Source organism: Cervus elaphus, chromosome 1, assembly GCF_910594005.1.
Source record: "Cervus elaphus chromosome 1, mCerEla1.1, whole genome shotgun sequence".
Lineage (NCBI taxonomy): Eukaryota > Metazoa > Chordata > Mammalia > Artiodactyla > Cervidae > Cervus > Cervus elaphus.
Genome location: NC_057815.1, coordinates 66,607,233 through 66,626,090, shown reverse-complemented (window position 1 = coordinate 66,626,090; position 18,858 = coordinate 66,607,233). Strand labels below are relative to the sequence as shown.

The following is an 18,858-nucleotide window of genomic DNA, read 5'->3' as shown; positions in this document are numbered from 1 at the left end:
AGCCAGAGCCTCAAATCTAGCTTCCAACTGAGATGCCAAGCCATAACACTGCCTAGAACCCATGTGAACCCAAAAGCCCAAACTCCAGAAACAGCTAAAGACAGAAGGCAGAGAGGAGGTCTCTGGGAGAATGAGTCCCAAGGCCTGGGGTCTGGCAGAGGAAGGAGGAAGCATCTCAGAGTCACCAGAAAGGGGGAGCGGAGAGAAGATACAAGCCTGCAGGATGAGGGACAAGGGCTCCCGTCGTGTCTGCTGACAGCCCTTCCGTTGACCCTGTGCTCCCCGAGGTCCTCATTCTAATTGGAGGAGGCTTTGGCAGATTTCAGGTCCAAAGAGTGTGCCAAGCCACAGACTCCCCACAAATCTGTATAGCACAGCTGGAAGGAGATAGAGGCACCATCTTGTCCAAAACCCCTGATTTTTATGGATGGGAGGTTGAGTTACAGAGAAAAGCCAGGGCTGGCAATGTCCCTTACGAAGCCCTCTCCACTTTATGGAGATAAAGTCATGCCTTGTACCTCTTCAATTCTCCCAGACCCAGGCTCAGACCCAGATTTTGATCTACCACAGGTAAGCCACATGAGGAAGGGCAAACCCATGTTGTCATCTGTGGGCCTCCAAACTCAAACATCCTGAGGGGGTCAGCAAGGCGCTTGAGAAAGTTCCACCACTCTCACAGCTCCTCATGTATTGATAAAAAACCAGATATGAATCTTTAAAACTATTCCCTGCAAAACATTTAAAGGACCAGATTAGAACCCTTTGTAATTATCACCCAGAATACACTGCAGCAGATAAGAACCTCTGACGTTAGCACCAGCAGAAGCCTCGGGGGCCCGAGTCATTAATACTCTTAAAACCACCTGGGCACTTCCAGGACCCGAGAAGCTTCCTTACACCTGAGCACGTGCCCAACAAGCACACTCAAGAGACTCCTGCAGAAGTCACATCCATGGCCCCCCTTCGGCCCGCCCCGAAGGCCCCCCACTAAGACTCACCACTTGCGGCTTGCTGCAGCACTTGCTGGCTGGGGCAGGCTCATCTGGAGCCCGGGCTGCCTCAGGTGGCTTGGCCTCCGCAGACGGTGGTGCGGTTGGAGTCAGGCAGGGCATATCCACAGGCACTGGGGCAGGGACCCCACTGGAGTGGAGGGTCAGCATGTACTGCTTAGTGACGTCCTCAAGAGATGGTGCCTGCATCGTGGGGTGGGCTTTGGCAGGGAAGCCCATGGGCTCCGGCACAGCCACAGGGGGGCCAATGCAAGTCGGTGTCTCAGGCACCATGATGGGTGTGAAGGTGGCAGGCACACTGGCATGGCGAACGTGTTTGGAGGAGGGTCGGGCCAGAGACAGGCTGCCAGCCTGGTCCTGATTGCCCTCCTCTCTTGAGAGCTCCTGATGACTGCTCCGGGCTGGGCGCTTCTTGGAGCCACGGCGAATGAGCCGTGGGGACAGAATGTTAGCAAGTTTCGGGTCAAGGTGGAAGTCATGGTGGGCAGTGGAAGAGGCAGGTGGGGCCTCAGGTAGGGCCCTCTCAGACTGTGCCCGGCCCCTGGCAGGACTGGGCTCTTCTGGTTCTGCCCGCTGCTCAGCCAGGATGGGTTCACTGCTGGACGGAGGCAACATGGGCTCGACCTCTCTGATGGGCTCCCCTCCAGGACCCTCGAATCCAGGCCCAGCCAGCTCCCCACGGCGGCTGGGGTCACTCAGAGATTTCTTCTTGGGGGCTTTGCCAGCAACCCTGTCATCCACCACACACCCTAAGGCGCCCGGCCCCTGAACAATGCTCTGAATAACCTCGGGGTATCCCTTGCTCTCTTCACTGCCCACAGACCAGTCACTGTGGCCGCTGGTCAAGCCCTCATCCACAGCTGGGGTTGTCGGAAGCCCTGTCTTGGGGCTCAGTGAACCCAGGAGGTTGCTATCCACAGAGAACCCAGAGGGTTCCTCAGAGGTGGCGGCCCGGTGGCGCTGTGGAATTGGGTCACTCAGAGACCGGTAGGCCTCACCTGCCTCCCCATTGCTCAGTTCAGTCCCACCAGGGCCTGAAGGTGGGATTTTGCGTCTGCGGCGGAGGGCACCAGGTGTGGGAGGGGTATCAGGGGACACGAGGGCCCACCCTCCCAAACTCTCTTCAGCTCCAGGGCCATGGTGGTTGGTCTGGGCTGAGGACGAGGAGAGGGGTCGCCACACTCCGGTGGGACCCAGGCTGCAAAATGCTGAAACAGAAGGCTCAGGGTCCGCTCCAATGCCCTCATCTGTCAGACTCGACTCAGGGCCAGAGAGTTCTTCTTGAGACCGTTGCCCTCCGGTCACGTCTCCTGCCCAGTCAGGACTCCCAGGGGGGACATCACTTCCATCATCCTGCTGGGCACCCATGCGCTGGATCTTCTCAAAAACCTGACGGGCTTCTTGAACATACTGATCCTGGACGACAAGCGGCAGTGGGTCCTCCTCGGCACCTGGGCCTGCCAGCAGGCGTTCAGAGGAGCTGGACTTCAGGACACCGGTGCGGGATAGGCGGCGGGCCATGGGCTTCTCAGAGCAGGTAAATGACTTTGCCCTTCGGAGGGTGGCCGTCAAGTCCTTCAGTGTGGGGCGGGTGCCAGACGATGCTGGGGCTGGGGCGGGCATGGGCCCAAGTTGCCCCACCGAGCTATCTGCTGATGGTGAATCTCTTCCATCTACTGGGCTGCTTCCAAGGTCTCCAGGTCGCCCACCAGGCTTTCGGACTCTCAGCTCTGAAAGGTCTGAACGTAGAAAATTGAGTAGTGTAAGGGTCTCCGAGGCAATGTCTGGATTCGACAGGGACTTCCGTTGCCGGCTCTTGTCCGGGTCCAATCCTCCATCCCTCGATACCCTCGTGGTGCCCACGGGTCCCTTGCTGCGGGCTCGCACCTGGGGCCTGACGAGCCCTTCCCCGGCTCCAAAGCTGGGGGAGCGATAGACGCCCCAGTTCCCAGAACCCCGGCTTGCCCACAGCTCCTCATCCTTGAGAGTCTCTGTGCTGGAATAACGGCTGCTACCGCGGGAGCCTGCAGGGCTGGCCAGGTAGGCGGGAAAGCTCACCTTGGCCACGCGGAACGTTCCGCCCACAGTGTCTGACAAGGGCCGAAGTCCTTCCTGGGGACCTGGTATATAGGGAGGAGAGCCAGTACCCCACTCCTGGGGTCCTTCCTCGCTAGGAGCTCTTGGAGGAGTTGGGGGATCGGGGCTCCCAGATCCCCCTGCCGAGTCCATGCTGCTCGGATTTAACCCATAACTGTCTGGCCTACAGTCCTTATCCAGAGAGGAGCTTCCAGGCCTGGGTCCCGTCCTCCCTCCCCGGCAGGGGCCACCCTCACCGTCTTGGTCCTCGTCACTGCCTGAGGAGTGGCCGCCGTGGTAGGCCGGACTCTGCGCCCCGGGCAGCGGCGGCGGCGGGCCCTCCTCTTCCTCCTCGCTGGAGCTGGCAGCCCGGCTGCGGCTGACAGGATAGGAGGACGCGATGGAGGAGGAGGAGGCCCGGGCCCAGGCCTGCGGTTGGGAGAAGCTATGCCAAGAATGTAAACCATCCGCCGGACGCTGCGCTCGCTCCTGCTGCTGCCGCCGCCTCCTCCCCTCGGTCCCCGGGCCGGGCAGCGGCCGCGCCGAACGCAGGCCCGCCAAAGGGAAGCACGTCCGAGGAGGTGGCGTCGGGGGCTGCCGGGGCTCCCGAGTCGCGGGCTCCCACGCGGCCCCGTCAGGGCTGGGCGTCCCCGAGGCCTCTGAATCGGCACTGGGCCGCCTGGAGCCAGGGCCCCCGAAGAGCTTGCGCATCTCCGTGACGCTGGGCCAGGCTCCGCGCGCGGCTCCCTCTGCCGCTTCTTCCGCTGCCGCCGGGGAGACGCCCCCGTCTCGGGCCCCGGTGGAGTTGTCGTCCGGACGCTGTGCGTCGAAGCGCCGGGAGAGCTGGCGCACCGACGGCGAGAGGCTGCGGAGCGGGCGCGGCTGCGCGGGGGCGGCCGGGGGCCCCGACGCCAGCTTGGACACGCGCCGGGAGGGCTGGGCCGGGACGGCCGCGACCGGCCGGCACGAGGAGCGGCGCCGCAGTCCCGGAGCGTCCGTGGCCTCTTCCCTCGGCCCGGGCCCGCCGCTCCAGCGCTCCAGGAGCTTGAACGAGACGCTGCGATATAGCTGGGGCCGGGGCGCCCCGTCCGCCATGGTGGCGGGACTCACTCTGGGGGGGCTGGCCTCGGGGAGCCGCGGCCAACCCCCCCTGCGCCCCCGTCCCGAAGGAGCGCAGCGGCCGGGGTCCCAAGGCCGGGGTCTCGCAAGTCGCAGTGCGAGGCGATTAGCGGGGTAAGGGTGCAGAGACCCGAGCAGAGGTTTAGCTGCGGCGGCTCAAGTTTCTGGGCGCGCGGGCCGCCTCGGCTCCATCCCGCGCGACCCCTCCCGCCTCAGCGTCGACTCCTGGGCCCAGCCCCCGCCTCGCCCGGTGCGGCCCGGAGCATCTCGGCCCGACCCGGTCCCGGCAGGATCCCGATGCTCCGTTCCTCGGCTCTGCGCCCCCTCCTCAGCCAGCCGGCCTGCCTCCCCTCGAGCTCCTGCTCCCGCCCCCTGCCTCTGGGCTGCTCTCTCCTAGCTCCCTTTTGTTGCAAATAAACTTTGTGGCAGAGGAAAGGGGGTGGGGGGCGGGGCCTCGCGCCCAAAAGAGGGGGTGGGCTCCGGGAGCGCGCTAGGCTGGGAATCGGCAGTTGTTGGGGGTGGGGAGGGGAGGGAATCGGGGAGGAGCCGACAGACCGCTGGAGCAGAGGCTGACTGGAGCAGCCTTCCAGATGAGCCCCTTGGGAGCTCGGCGGGCAGAGCTACCTCCCCCCAGCACTCGCTGCAACACGGATCGTCCGAGTGTGGTCAGCTCCGCGAGCACACAGTCAGGGTGGCGCACCCACTGCTTTCGGGCGGAAAAGCCTCCTGCCCCAGGGACCCCCAACATGACAACCTCAGACCCACAAACACCACTTGACACAGGTACAAGGAGAAACACTCTGCCAGCCGAGAGACCCGCCACCAGGGGGAGCAGTGCACGCCTCGGGCCAACCTGGGCGCTCGCTGCTCCCCGTCCCGCCCCTTCACCCCGCCCGGGCCACGCCTCCTATCAGGTCTTTCGCGGCGAATCCCATTGTAACTGCGACCGGGTCCAGCCCCTGGCGCCCCCAAACGCCCCGCCCCTCCCACCTCTGCAGCCAGTCCAGTTCTGACCGCCCCCCAAATCCTCCCCAAGCAGCTCCAGGAGTCCCACCCTTTGTGACTACGCCCCCACGTTTCCAGAGGCCTGCCCTGCGCCCCCTTTCCTCCTCCTTCTCCGGCGGCTCTCTGGGGTACGCGGTTCTTGCGCCCTCTGCTGGCCAATTTTCCGGCCCCCCGCTCCTCTCAACCCGCGTGGAACCTTGAACGAGTAAAGCAACACCCACCACAAAAAGACCCCGAGAACTGGTTAAGACTTCACTTCCTTTACTTCATTCTTGTCGTTAACTAGTCCTTTCAGGAGCCATTTCAAACCTATTCCCTTCGCAAAGTGCACTGCCCCTCGTTCGACTTCACTCACACAAAGCGCTCGGATGGAACGTCCTGAATTTACCACTGCCAAACCTACACTCCTACCTGAGGCCGATCTGCCCTCCTGATAGGCAAGATGTGGGTGGCTTCTCCTGCTTCACTCCGCCCCTTGAAGGTGGATCTCACTGTGCCTTCTCTATGGGTCATGAAGGCGGGGTAACTTTGACTAGTGTCAAAGTCAGAAAATGGTAGCTCCTGGCAAATTCAGGATGCCAATGGCAATGGCAAATTCAGATTTTAGGAGCTTCAAACACCATGCTCCTCCAGACAGCCTTTGCTAATTCTAGATCCCTGATGAGCCCTCAGCAGTATTGTCTTCGTCCTTGGGCCTGGGTTCTGCCTTCCCAGAAAGAGAGAATACTCATGTTCCCCTTAGCCCAAGAGGACTGTGGCTGCCATCAACCCCCTCCACCCCCAAACACACACCCCTCACCCCGTGCGTCCAGATGAGCAGGCATGGCTTGACATAGTGTAGGATGGTAGACACTCAGGGATTGATGGTAGACCTCATGAGACTGGGAGGACTCAGCGAGGAACTCGGGGCCCTGCTTGCTGCTTCCCTTGGATTACAGGAAATGGCTGTAGGGAGAAAGCTCTTCCCCTTTGAGATGAGACCAGTCTCCGGTAAGTCCCTCACCTCAACCTTGTCTCAGCTCTGCCTCAAAGTGGCCAGCATATCTCTCCCTCTTCAATGGGAAATTGATAGTAAGGAAGAGAGCTCTGCCTGGCCTATTACCTCTCTGCCTTTTCCTTGCTGTGTGACGTTGGGTAAATCCTTTCACTTCCCTGGGCCTCATCTGCAAAGTATGGAGTGGGTTTAAGTTTCCCCAAGGGTGCCTTTCTCTGTCTCTACTTGAAATCAGACTCTTGTCTCCTTTAGATTGTTTTCTTTGTACTCTTTTGAGGAAATTTTGGTATGGTGCGGGGATCGTCTTCCTGGAAGTCACTGCTCCTCTCCAATAATAATGATGGCCCCTGCCATCTGAATGTGTGATTTTATTTTTTTAAACTTCATTGTTACATATTTACTTATTTTTGGCTGCACTGGGTCTTTGTTGCTGCTTGCGGGCTTTCTCTAGTTGCAGTGAGTAGGGACTCCTCTCTAGTTGTGGTGTGTCGGCTTCTATTGCAGTGGCTCCTTTTGTTGTGGGAGCACGGGCCATAGGGCACATGGGCTTCAGTAGTTGGTTGAGGGCTCAACAGTTGCAACTCGCAGGCTTGTTGACCCATGGCATGTGAAATCTTCCTGGACCAGGTATCGAAACCATATCCCCTGCATTGGCAGGTGGATTCTTAACCAGTGGACCACCGAGCAAGTCCTGAAATTTGTAATTTTCCAAGCTCTTTCACACCTGGTCCTGTTTTGTCTTCACGTCACTTCTGGATTAGAGGATAGAGGTTTTTATTCCCAAATCACAGATGAGGGAGCTGATGGAGAGGAGCAGAGACTCAGGTCGCAGGTTCCAGCACCATGCAGCTTGGCCTTGAGGTGTCCATGGAGCACTCATGAGATGCTGTGAGCAGGCAAGTCATTCTCTGATTGGTGAGCTTCCCAGGGTGGAGGCCCAGTTTAGATCCTTAAATACCCTCCCTGTCCACCAAAGGGATTCCTGGTCCAACAGCTCTAGCCAGCCCCACCTCAGTACTGGAGCGGGGTGCCATTTCCTCCTCCAGGGGCTCTCCCCGACCCAGGGATGGAACCCACATCTCTTGGGTCTCCTGCATTGTTCTTTACCACTAGCTCCACCTGGGAAGACGATAGGAGACTGTGCCTAACTAAAAAAGATTTGACACTATAGTTGGCACAACTTCCTTGGGGTCCCCACTTACTAGGACTGGGTGGGGCAAGTGGGCACTTGGAAGGCAGGTGAAGAGAGGAAAGGGGAGGGGAGGGAGGGTGAAGCAGGGGAGAATCTAGTATCTGGGTTAGAGAAAGGCTGTGTGACCTGAGTAAGTCAGTTCCCACATTCAGATCCCAGCTTCCCCATCTGTAACAGGAGGTATTATAAGTATTAAATGAGAAACTGAGTGTACAACAATTTGATGGTACCTGGAATCCCGCCAGTGGGCGTTACTGTCTTTGTGGTTCCACAGTGCTTCCCTGGCCGACAGCCCTTTTCTCTCCAGCTTCATATCAGGCCACAGTCCTTCCTATCCCTCCTCCAACAGCCTCCATGCCTTTGTGTTGTTCCCTACACCAGCAACACTCTTACCCCCTTTCCTTCAGTCTAATTACAACTATCCAAGACCCAGCTGCGCTGCTTCAAGCCCAGAAAATCTTCCCTAACCCACAGAAGAATCCTTGGACCCCTTTGAACCAGCATGGTCCCTTCTGCCCCTCACTGCACTCCACCCCTGTCTGTGTCTTCTCTGTCCCCATTCCAGCAAGTAGACATGCCCAGGGTAAGCCCCTATGCTGACCCCTACCCTCCATCACTGAGAATGCTTGGGTTAAATTGAGGGGGAGGAAGGAGGATAGGGAAGAGGAAAAAGAAAAAAAGCAGGAGAAGAAGAGGAATTCAAGCCCCCAAATGGTGCTTGGAATCCCTGTCCTGGCATGTAATAAATGATTTTTCCTTCTTACAATAACAGATAGGGCTCATGGATTATGGCTCTTGTTCTCAAAAAAGTGTGCTGGGTTTTTTTTTTTTTTCCCATGAAAGACTGGCTGCCTTCTAGGTAAAGGAGAAAGAAAAACCTTTGCAATCTTCTGCTTAAAGCTCCTTGTTTAGAAAACTGCTATGCCTATTCCTAGAGATGGACCCTAGAGGAAGCTCTGTGCACAGAAGGTGAAACCACTATATAGCAACATTCATTGCATGCCTACTGTGTTCCAGGTGTCATTCTAAGTGCTTTGCATATGTTAGTTAATTTAATCCTCACAACAGTTTTACAAAATAGGTGCCATTATTACTCCCATTTTACAGTTAGGGAAGTTAAGGTATGAAGAAGTTAAATAGCCTGTCCAGAGTAATACAGCTAGTAAATGAGAGCCAGGATACATACCCGGGTGATCTAGCTCTGGGGTCTGAACCCTTTATGCTATTCTGTCTTACAAGGAAAACTAGGAATGGGATTTATCTGTGGTCCACAATTTTCACTCTTGGAAAAGTAACCAGGGAGTCACAGTTTTGTGGGTTGCTGGGACAATCCTCTGGGCCTCACTGCATTGGCTGCTGGTGGAGGCCCTCTGCCTTCTGCTCTTCCATCTCCTACCCCCCGTGACAGGCAGCTGAAGAGCCTGGTCTCAGAGGCAAGATGGATAACACCTGGACTGCTTGGCTCAGTTCTGCATTATATAGAGACTAAGAACCAGTCTCTGTCTTCTGATGTCCCCACACATCCATCTCCCCATGACCCAAAGAATCAAACTACCTTCTGTTTAAACTCTCAGCCTCTCCAGCAAGGGCACTTTGAATGGATTCCTCCACCAGCTGTAAGCACACCTCTGACATTACTGTGGTGTTTCACCCCTGCAGAGCCCTTCTCTAAATGTCCCTGTGGCTGAATAGCCTTGGCAGTTAGGCAGGGTGAAAGGAAAAACACTGAAGAAGTTATTCTGTCCTTCCCCTCCCTGCCTTGACCCTCTGCCCTTCCCTGTCCCCGTTCTACCTTCTAAGGCAGAAGACCCCCTTTGCCATGACCAGTTCTGTCAGTGCCGGGTCTGTGTGTGTGCCAGCAGCTACAGGCCAGCCAGTCTGTTCTATGGGAGGAAAACTAAGATCTGGGAGAAAGGAATAAGGACTAGAGGAGTAATGGGGGTGGAGTGTGGCTGTGTGTGGATATGAGGACAAGGAGCAGAGAGGATGAGGAGCCAGCAGAGGAGTGCCTGAAAGAGACGTGAGCAGGGAGAAAACAAGTGAAGAGGACTTGGAGAGGCTTTATGTGGTATAATTCTCCTTTGTTGCCTTCTCGGGGACCTTCAGTGACGATGCCGTAGGGAAAGAGCCAATTAGCTAAGACGGAGGTAGTCAGGCTCTCTCACCCCACGTTTGTGATTACATGGTTATGTAACAGCTGAGATCACTTATAGCATTGTGCGTGCATGTCATGATGACCCACTTGACCACAGGCCACTTTTGTTCTGTAAACCTATATAAGCACCACCTGAATAGCTCTTGCAGGGGGCAAGTTGGTAGAGTCCAGTGAAGTCAAGGCGGGTCACGTGGAGTTGAATTGCACAGTCGTCGTTGCTGCTGTGTCAGCCATTAGAGAGTAAAGCAGGTCTCCCTTGCTGCTGCGAATAAACAATGCCTGCACTTCCTACGGCTCCTTGAGTTTTCTTCTGGCTTCCCCACTCCCACCTTGCCTACCCTGGGTTCAGTGAACAGTGAGATACAGCAAGACACAAGCCCTTCCAAGGTTTTATAAGCTCAGCTCTGTGTTTGAGATGCTTCCATATGAGGGTGCCTCCAGGCAGCCTTCCAGGTACACACAGGCCAGAATGATGGAGATGAGACGACAGGGGTAGAACCTAGAAGAAGCAGTCTGTGCTGAGGCTGATCTGCAGGCTCCAGGCCACGGAATCTCCGTGTAGCAGCCTCCGAGTGGCCCTGGGGGTAGCCCTGCATCTCCTCAAGTTGCTGACTTCTCCTTTAAGAATGAGGCAGTGTTGTATCAAAAAGTCTACAAACAATAAATGCTGGAGAGGGTGTGGACAAAAGGGAACGCTCTTACACTGTTGGTGGGAATGCAAACTAGTAAAGCCACTATGGAGAACAGTGTGGAGATTCCTTAAAACCTGGAAATAGAACTGCCATATGACCCAGCAATCCCACTGCTGGGCATACACACTGAGGAAACCAGAATTGAAAGAGACACGTGTACCCCAATGTTCATCACAGCACTGTTTATAATAGCCAGAACATGGAGGCAACCTAGGGGTCCAGCAGCAGACGAATGGATAAGAAAGCTGTGGTACATATACACAATGGAATATTACTCAGCTATTAAAAAGAATGCATTTGAATCAGTTCTAATGAGTTGGATGAAACTGGAGCCTATCATACAGAGTGAAGTAAGTCAGAAAGAAAAACACCAATACAGTATATTAATGCATATATATGGAATTTAGAAAGATAGTCACGATGACCCTATATGCAAGACAGCTAAAGAGACACAGATGTAAAGAACAGACTTTTGCACTCTGTGGGAGAAGACGAGGGTGGGATGATTTGAGAGAATAGCATTGAAACATGTATATTATCATATGTTAAATAGATCGCCAGTCCAGGTTTGATGCATGAGACAGGGTGCTCAGGGCTGGTGCACTGGGATGACCCTGAGGGATGGGATGGGGAGGGAGGTGGGAGGAAGGGTCAGGATGGGGAACACAGGTACACCCATGGCTGATTCATGTGAATGTATGGCAAAAACCACCACAATATTGTAAAGTAATTAGCCTCCAATTAAAATAAATTAAAAAAAACTCAGGAAAAAAAAAAGAATGAAGCAGTGTTGAAGGGCTGTTTTCCCTCCCTCGGGGGCTCTTGTGGGGGTGTCTCCAGGCACCGAGGACACCCTGAGCCTGAAGGAGGCACATGTGGAGGGGTGAGTGGAGGACAGGTGGGATCTGGGTTCTTCCTGGCATTTAATGCCCTAGTCCCACCCAGCTCCATTTCTTGCCACTCCTCTCCACACACCCAACCCCAGGCTTATCTGAAACTCACTGGTGCTTTATAATCGGCCTTGGCACATCTCTGCCTCTGGGTTTTGTAGACACAGTGCCTTCTACCAGATGCAGCCTCCTCCACTCTGCCTTTTAGATTCCTCCCAGTTCAAGCCCCACCCCTTCGAAAGTGTGCTCCCTGATTCCTCCACTGAGAACCCCCAGCCTGGAGCACCTGCCCGACTCTTGCCATTGTCTGGAGGGTGGCCATGAGACGGCTCTTATTTTCTCAGCCTTCACACACAAGAGGCCACATGCCCTCCACTCCAGCTTTCTGCCTATCTGCCCAGGGCAGAGCCTGGCACAGGGATGGCCCAGGATGCACTAACGTGCTCCCCACTTCCATTTTCAGAGCTCCCACTCAGCCTTCAACATCTGGTTCAAATGCCCCCACCCCCAGCCCCTTTTGAGAGACTCCTAGACTGGGTCATGGGCATCCTCTGGGCACCCTTGCCCCCCAGCCATGCCTCCCACTGTCACAGCCTTGACATGAGTGTGTCCGTGTCTGTACCTCCAGTAACTGAAAGCTTGTATGGGGGTGGGCTCGAGATGGTTCTTCTCGGGCCCCAGAACCAAATCAGGCCCAAGCACAAAGTGTCAGCAAAGATATACTGAATGAATAGAACATAGCACATACCCCAGAGAGCTCATATTCATCCTTCAAAACCCAGGTCAAATGGCCCTTCCCAGAAGCTCTCACTTCCACCTCCCATCTTCTTTTACCCCCTTTATTGGTGACTCCAAAGTATGCGGCATACTCTTCAATCATAGTACATGTTATACTGTATTTTTGTAAGAAGCTTAACATGACTTCTGAATTCTCCATGGCTTCTTGGGGCCTTCTGGAGAACCAGGCCCAGGCTTGTCTCTCTTTGTACCCATGGAGCCTGGTCCAGAAAAGGGGTTTAATAAATAGTTGTTGAAGTTTCGGGGTCGGTGAGGGCTTCAGTCTATGCCCAGCTGAGCTAAGCTCTAATTCTCTACATGCTTTGGAGCTGGTGGAGCTCCTGGTGCCCCAGTCACGGTGGCAATCACAATGGTTGCCCTGCCCCCAGGTGTCCTGCCCTGGAGGACTCAGCGACCCTGTCGCTGCCACTTGGCCGTGAGTTTCTGTAGCAGCTCATGTGGCCGCTGGCGGAACTTCTTCTGGGTGAAGTAGAAGAGGATGGGATCCAGCACGCTGTTGGCACTGGCAAAGGGCCGGGTGACCTTGTAGGCTGCTGCAAAGGCCTCCAGCACAGGGCAGGAGACGCCAGGGGTAGAGCGCACCGCCAGATAGGCTGTCTTGGTGATGTGGAAAGGCAGGAAGCTGATGGCAAAGACAGCTGCCACCACCACAGCCATGCGGGCTGCCTTGCCACGCCGCTCCTGGGCCACTGGCCCTGCTGGGCCATCCTGGCGGCACAGACGACGGGCCAGGCAGCAGTAGCAGGCCAGAAGGGCGACAAAGGGCAGCAGGAAGCCAATGACCGTGAGGGTCATGCCATAGGGCATGTAGCGGGTGGCCAGGGCGGGTGGGCTCAGGTCATAGCAGACCGTGCGGTTCCGCTGGATTCCTGTGGAGGCAAAGAGGGCAGTGGGCAGGCACTGGGTTGTCACAGCCAGCCATACAGCCCCACACACGAGCCAGGCAGCCCGGCGGCCCCCACGCTTGTGCCAGGGGGCCAGAGGGTGGCAGATGCCTAGGTAACGCTGGAAGCTGATGCAGGTGAGAAAGAGGATGCTGCCATGGAGGTTGGCATAGAAGAGGAAGCGGACCAGGCGGCAGGTGAGGTCTCCGAAGGGCCAGTGGTCACCTTGGGCGTAGTTGTAGATGAGCAGGGGCAGGGAGCAGGCATACAGCAGGTCAGCCAGGGCCAGGTTCAGGGTGTACACGGCCGTGCGGGTCAGGGCCCGGCGGGACATGCAGATCTGGGCGATGACACAGGCGTTCAGGGGCAGGCCGACCGCCAGAACCACCGAATACACGGGTGGCAGCAGCAGCTGCTTGAAGTTCTCTCGGTAAACGCAGTTGGTGGGCGGGGAGTCCAGGGCCTGGCCTGTGCCATTGTCCCATGCCATGCCTGTTCAGCTGGGCTTCCTACATCCAGAGAGGCTGGGGAAGCAACACACAGTCCGTCAGTGACTACACTCGTGGACCACCCAGTAGGCCCCTGTCCCTCTCCGGGCCCTTGATTTTCCTGCCTGGACCATCTCTGATACTCACCACCCCACCAAAGCCCCTCACAGCCCTGACTTTCCCAAGATCCAGAATACAATAAAGCTCAAACTTGAGAGAAATCCAACTCATTTTCTTTCTATAATATTCATTTCCCACCAACCTTCCTGATGAATTTCTATTCATCCTTCAAAATGCTAGTCATAATGGCTCCTCATAAAAGGAGAGTGACAGACTTTGGTTTGAATCCCAACTGGGCTTCCCTGGTGGTTCAGACTGAAGAATCTGCTTGCAGTTCAGGAGACACGGGTTCGATCCTTGGGTGGGGAAGATCCCCAGAAGAAGGGAATGGCTACCCACTCCATTCTTGCCTGAAGAATCCCATGGACAGAGGGGCCTGGCAGGCTATAGTCCATGGGGCTGCAAAGGGTCAGACACAACTGAGTGACTAACACTTTCATTTTTCACTTTCTGCTACTTACTAGCTATGTGACTTTGGTCAAGTGACACAGTATATTAATACATTACCTGAGTCTCAGTTTTCCCATCTGAAATGGGAGAATGATGCACCCATCTCTCAGGATGTCATGTAATCAGAGGCGCTAAATCATGCTAGGCAGGGCTTCCCTGGGCTCCCTGGAGTTTGGGGATGGTAGTCATGGTGGGCCTACCTGTCTATCTCTTTCCCACAGACTGAAAAGCTCTTAAGGAGAAGTGCCAGGTCTGTGTCTGAGAGCCCAAACTGGGGCCCAGAGCAGGGAAGACCCTGTTAATTAATCAATCAATATTAGCAGAATGTCAGACTTCTGGGCTAAGGGCTGTGCTCACCTTCTCAGCCTGGACTCCATCTTCCTAATCCATGGTTCTTCTTTTGGTTGCAGTCTACTTATCTGTAAAATGGGGGGAAGATGGTGATCTGTGTTTATGCATGCTCAGTTGCAAAGAAGGAGGTGATTTAAGAGTTCCCTATGTCCTTCCACTGGACTTGAAGCTACAAAGGCGGGTCTGGCGAAGCCACTGATGCCACAGTGCCCTCTGGTGGCCAGAGAGAAAAGAGCTTCCCCACAAAGGCAGATGGCTGAGGGACCTACCTACAGCTACTTTGCTGCTAAGTCACTTCAGTCGAGTCTGACTCTGTGCGACCCCATAGACGGCAGCCCACCAGGCTCCCCTGTCCCTGGGATTTTCCAGGCAAGAACACTGGAGTGGGTTGCCATTTCCTTCTCCAATGCATGAAAGTGAAGTCACTCAGTCGTGTCCGACTCTTAGCGACCCCGTGGACCGCAGCCTACCAGGCTCCTCCGTCCATGGGATTTTCCAGGCAAGAGTACTGGAGTGGGGTGCCACTGCCTTCTCCACAGCTACTTCACAGAGAGGAAAATCCAGGCACAGTTAGGGGCACTGACTGCTCAATCTCAGAGAGTTAGGAGAGTCAGAGCCAGGACCCGACTGCCTGTCTAAGAGGAGGCAACTTAGTATGACCCATGGACATGGACTGGAAAGGTTACAAAGCTCGCTTCAGAGCTAGGCAGGTCTGGTTCAAACCCTGGCTCCTCTGCTCCTATGCTGGTCTACCTAGGGAATGTTGCTTGCCTTTGCTGGGCCTGTGTCCTTGTCAGTAAAACTGTTATAGACCTGATACACAGTAGGTGCTTAATAAGTGCCATGCCATGCCTTTGTATCCTACACCTTGTTCTTCCACTCATCCCTTTAGGCTGAGTTTTAGGGGAGCCAGCAGCACAAATGTCTTAAGAGGTCCCCTGATGGGATCAGTCTGATTTGTTGATACTCACCTCCCCAATGGCATTTCCATATTTACTGATGTCCAGAGAGAATTCACAACTTTAATCCAATGGTCCTATAAGGGAAAACCTTTGGGATAGTGACTCAAATCATCCCCTCTTCCTATTTTACAGATGAGAGAAACTGAGGCCCAGAAAAAACATGAAGTCCTGCCAATACACTCAGAGAGAAATAGAGCGTTGAAGTCAAGCATATGAGCTCTGGTCCAGATGTCCAGGTTCAAATACCAGCTCTGCCACATGTGAGCTGTGTGGCCTAGGCCTATTAATGAACCCCCGTGCTTGGCTTCCCTATCTATAAAAAGGGATAATACAGTACCCGCCTCATAGGTTTCTCGTGAGGATCAGTGCCTGCCACAAGCAAGTGTGAGCTACTCTTAATGTGAATATACCTAATAAAGTTATAAAAGTTATATGAGAGTAAAATGTAACTCCCCAAACTAATTTCTCCCAACTTAAAATTTGATTTCAATGAAAATGTTTTACCCAGATTGTGGGTAACTGAAAAATGATGATGCTTAGATTCTCTAGTCTGTAACCCACATCACCTTTAATTATCAAGCATTCTTCCTGGGGCTGCAGTCCCAGTCCCAGTTCTGGGAGCGTGGGGCACCCAGCTAACCAGTGAAGCACAAGGTGGAGGCCAGAGGAGGAAGTACAGTGGTCCCCCCATTGTTGCCAAGAAGCCAAGATTAGTACAAGCAAGAGAAAGTTCATTCATTCATCTTTTCATTCATTTGTTTCAGCCATTCTTTCATTCTCCTGTTTTCACATGGAGCTTCCCTGGTGGTTTAGCTGGTAAAGAATCCGCCTGCAATGCGGGAGACCTGGGTTTGATCCCTGGGTTGGGAAGATCCCCTGGAGAAGGGAAAGGCTATCCACTTCAGTATTCATGTTTTCACATGCCAGACATTTAATGGGTACTCACTACTTGCTCACTGCATGGGGCACAGTGTATAGATGTAGATAGGTGGACACATAAACAGATAGATGCATACACATACACGTATTCATATACATATGTCAATCTGAAGGGGGAGACCAGTGTGAGACACAGGATAGAAGACATTTTCAGAGGAGGATGAAGGATGGAGCAAATCCCTGGTGGTTGAAGAAGATGTGCATGGGTGGAGAGGGGTGAGAGGCCACCCGGGGGGACCCCAGTGGGGAGGAAGTGGGAGCAGGCAGAGTCCGAGAGGAGAGTAGCCTGCTAGGATAGAAGGTCGTGGTGAGGAGGATGAACTGGGCAGAAGGAACTGTGCGGTGCCCCTGCACTCTCTTTGGGGAGGTCTGTTCCCCTCAGACACCACCCTGAGAGACAGCCTTCTAACTCAGGGGACTGGGGTTTCCAGGCGTTTTTCCCCGCTCCCCCCATTTAATTAACTTTTACAATGGTGGGTAAGTTTCTTGCTGTACAAAAGTGAATCAGTCATATGTATGCATATGTCTACTCTTTTCCGGATTTCCTTCCCATCTAGGTCACCACAGAGTGCTGAGGGGAGTTCCCTGTGTCATACAATAGGTTCTCATTAGTTATCTATTTTATACATAGCAGTGTTGGTCCCAACCTCCCAGGTCATCCCACTCCTGCTCTGGGTGTTTTCTGCCTCCCACTCCCTGGCAAGACCAGTCCTCTTGGTAGGAGGCAGGGGCTGCTCGAGGAGATCCAGGAAAGGTGGGCCTGACTGTCACCCTGGCTTCCTGATCCACTCGGCCCGCCGTCTGAGGACCTGGGAGGGGTGAGCGGTCCTCCCATTTCCCGGCAAGAGCTGGTCCCCAGGGAGGGCTTGTGTGGTCCCTGCCTCCCGGCAGCGGCTGATGTAGGCTCTTGTGGGCTGTCACATCTGTCACTCACTCTTGGACCGTGTGCCCTGGACCAGCCCACACCCAGCCCCTTCCTGGGCTCCAGCCGCTCTGGCGGTGGCGTGTGTGGGGGGTGGGGTGGGGTGGGGTGCGTGCTGCTTTATAATAGGTGCTCTCCTTCCCTGGATCCCTTGGCCCTTGGGAGAAAAACTCAAGTTCCTGTCCTGACATTTACGCTCCTGCCGAGCCCTCCAGCCTCATCTGAAGCGCACCCAGATGAAGTGCTTCACTCTGCTGCTTCCTCTCCTGCCACACTGTTCTCAAGAGCCCGAGACCGCCACACAGCCATTGACAGCCACAGATCCAAACTTCCTCTTCAGCCTCCCCATCTTCGCTATGCCCTCCACACAAAGCGCCATTTAACCCCTCCGTTTGTCAAAACCCAGTGTCCATCAAGCTCCAGATCTAAGCTTACTTCTTCCTTTTTCTGATCCCCCAGTTGGGTGGAGTCCCTTCCTCTCTGCCCACCCCCCACCCAAATCTTGGATCTTCTTGAGGTCAGTGCTGGACCCAGCCTGCCTACCTGTGCCCCCCTCCGCCCTGGCCCATGGCCCCCGAGATGCGCCAACACTCACATACAGCCTCCTGTCCCCGAAACGCACGCCTTGGTGGCCCCAAGTGTGTTGGGTCAAGGGGAGGCCAGACACGAAGCTCTCCACTCTTCTGCTCTTGGCCCAGGCTGTGATACCGCTGAAAGGGCAGCTTCCTCTGTTTCCTGCCACGTCTGTCTCTGACTGAAATAGCCCCTGCGGGGGCTGCCCCCTCCCCGCCGCTCTCCACACCAAAGCCTGATGGAAACTGAATCTAAGGAGCAAGGAAGCGGAGAAAAGTTCTGTTTCCCGGAACCGTCCTCACCCCAGCAGAAGAAACTGGGTGATGAAGATGCAGAGAGAGGTGGAGAGGGCAGAGACTGCTGATGGAAGGCCAGCCCCACAGATCTGGCAGCTTCCTTTCTCCTCAGCCCTCTCTCAGTCTTCTTATCTATCAAATGAGTAGTCTGGTGATTGCAGAACTTTTGGGCCCTCTTTAACTGTAATAGGAGTTTCCCTGCTGGCCCAGAAGATAAAGTCTGCCTGCAATGCAGGAGACCCAGGTTAAACCCCTGGGTCAAGAAGATCCCTCTGGAGGAGGGCATGGCTACCCACTCCAGTATTCTTGCCTGGAGAATTCTATGGACAGAGGAGCCTGGCGGGCTATAGTCCATGGGGTTACAAAGAGTTGGACACAACTGAGCGACTAACCCTTCAGCTGTAATACCCAGACCCACCTTTTGGGTCACTCCTCCATCCATCCCGCCATTCTTTTTTTTTTTGGGGGGGGGTGTTGATATTTTTATATTTTTAAATTAATTTTTATTAGAGTATAGTTGCTTTGCAATGTTGTGTTCATTTCTACTGTACAGCAAAACGAATCAGCCATATGTATACATGTATCTCCTCCCTTTTGGACTTCTGTCCATTCAGGTAATCACAGTGTATTAAGTAGAGTTCCCTGTGCTACACAGTATGTTCTCAGCAGTTACCTATTTCAGACATAGTATCAGTAGTGTATAGGCGTCAAACCCAATCTTATCCCCCCTTTCTTCATTCATTCAATAGCTCACTCCTGACAATCCATCTAGGCGCTCACTTACTCAGCCACCTTCTCCCTTCCTCTTTCCCTCTCTTCACAAGCACGCATTGAGCGACTATAAACCATCAGATCCTCCCACATTCCCCCATGTAGCAGTCACTAGTCCCTTCAACACTGCAGGCCCAGAGCTCCCTGGGAGTGAGGGGTGTAGGTTGTGGG

At 54.7% G+C, this 18,858-nt stretch overlaps 2 protein-coding genes across 9 annotated transcripts in view; both read right to left on the bottom strand.

Moving 5' to 3' along the window:
* The window catches only part of ARHGEF17 (Rho guanine nucleotide exchange factor 17), a 57,850-nt gene extending 53,226 nt beyond the window's left edge, over nt 1-4,624 (bottom strand). Inside the window, exon 1 of the mRNA XM_043906797.1 lies at nt 999-4,624. Within this exon, the coding sequence (XP_043762732.1) occupies nt 999-4,181 (3,183 nt within the window). The 5' untranslated portion in view covers nt 4,182-4,624. The remainder of the gene's footprint in view (nt 1-998) is intronic.
* Nucleotides 4,625-12,013: 7,389 nt separating this feature from the next.
* The window catches only part of P2RY6 (pyrimidinergic receptor P2Y6), a 32,670-nt gene continuing 25,825 nt past the window's right edge, over nt 12,014-18,858 (bottom strand). For 4 of the 8 annotated variants that reach the window (XM_043906739.1, XM_043906760.1, XM_043906731.1 and 1 more), the window contains exons 2-4: nt 15,196-15,260; nt 14,231-14,292; nt 12,014-13,339 (exon numbers count right to left, since the gene is read on the bottom strand). In XM_043906739.1, coding sequence (XP_043762674.1) covers nt 12,319-13,305 — 987 coding nt within the window. In that variant the 5' untranslated portion in view covers nt 13,306-13,339; nt 14,231-14,292; nt 15,196-15,260 and the 3' untranslated portion in view covers nt 12,014-12,318. Of the gene's footprint in view, nt 13,340-14,230; nt 14,293-15,195; nt 15,261-17,642; nt 18,249-18,858 lie in introns of those variants that run through there. The other 4 variants (XM_043906786.1, XM_043906770.1, XM_043906720.1 and 1 more) reach the window with 3 other exon arrangements.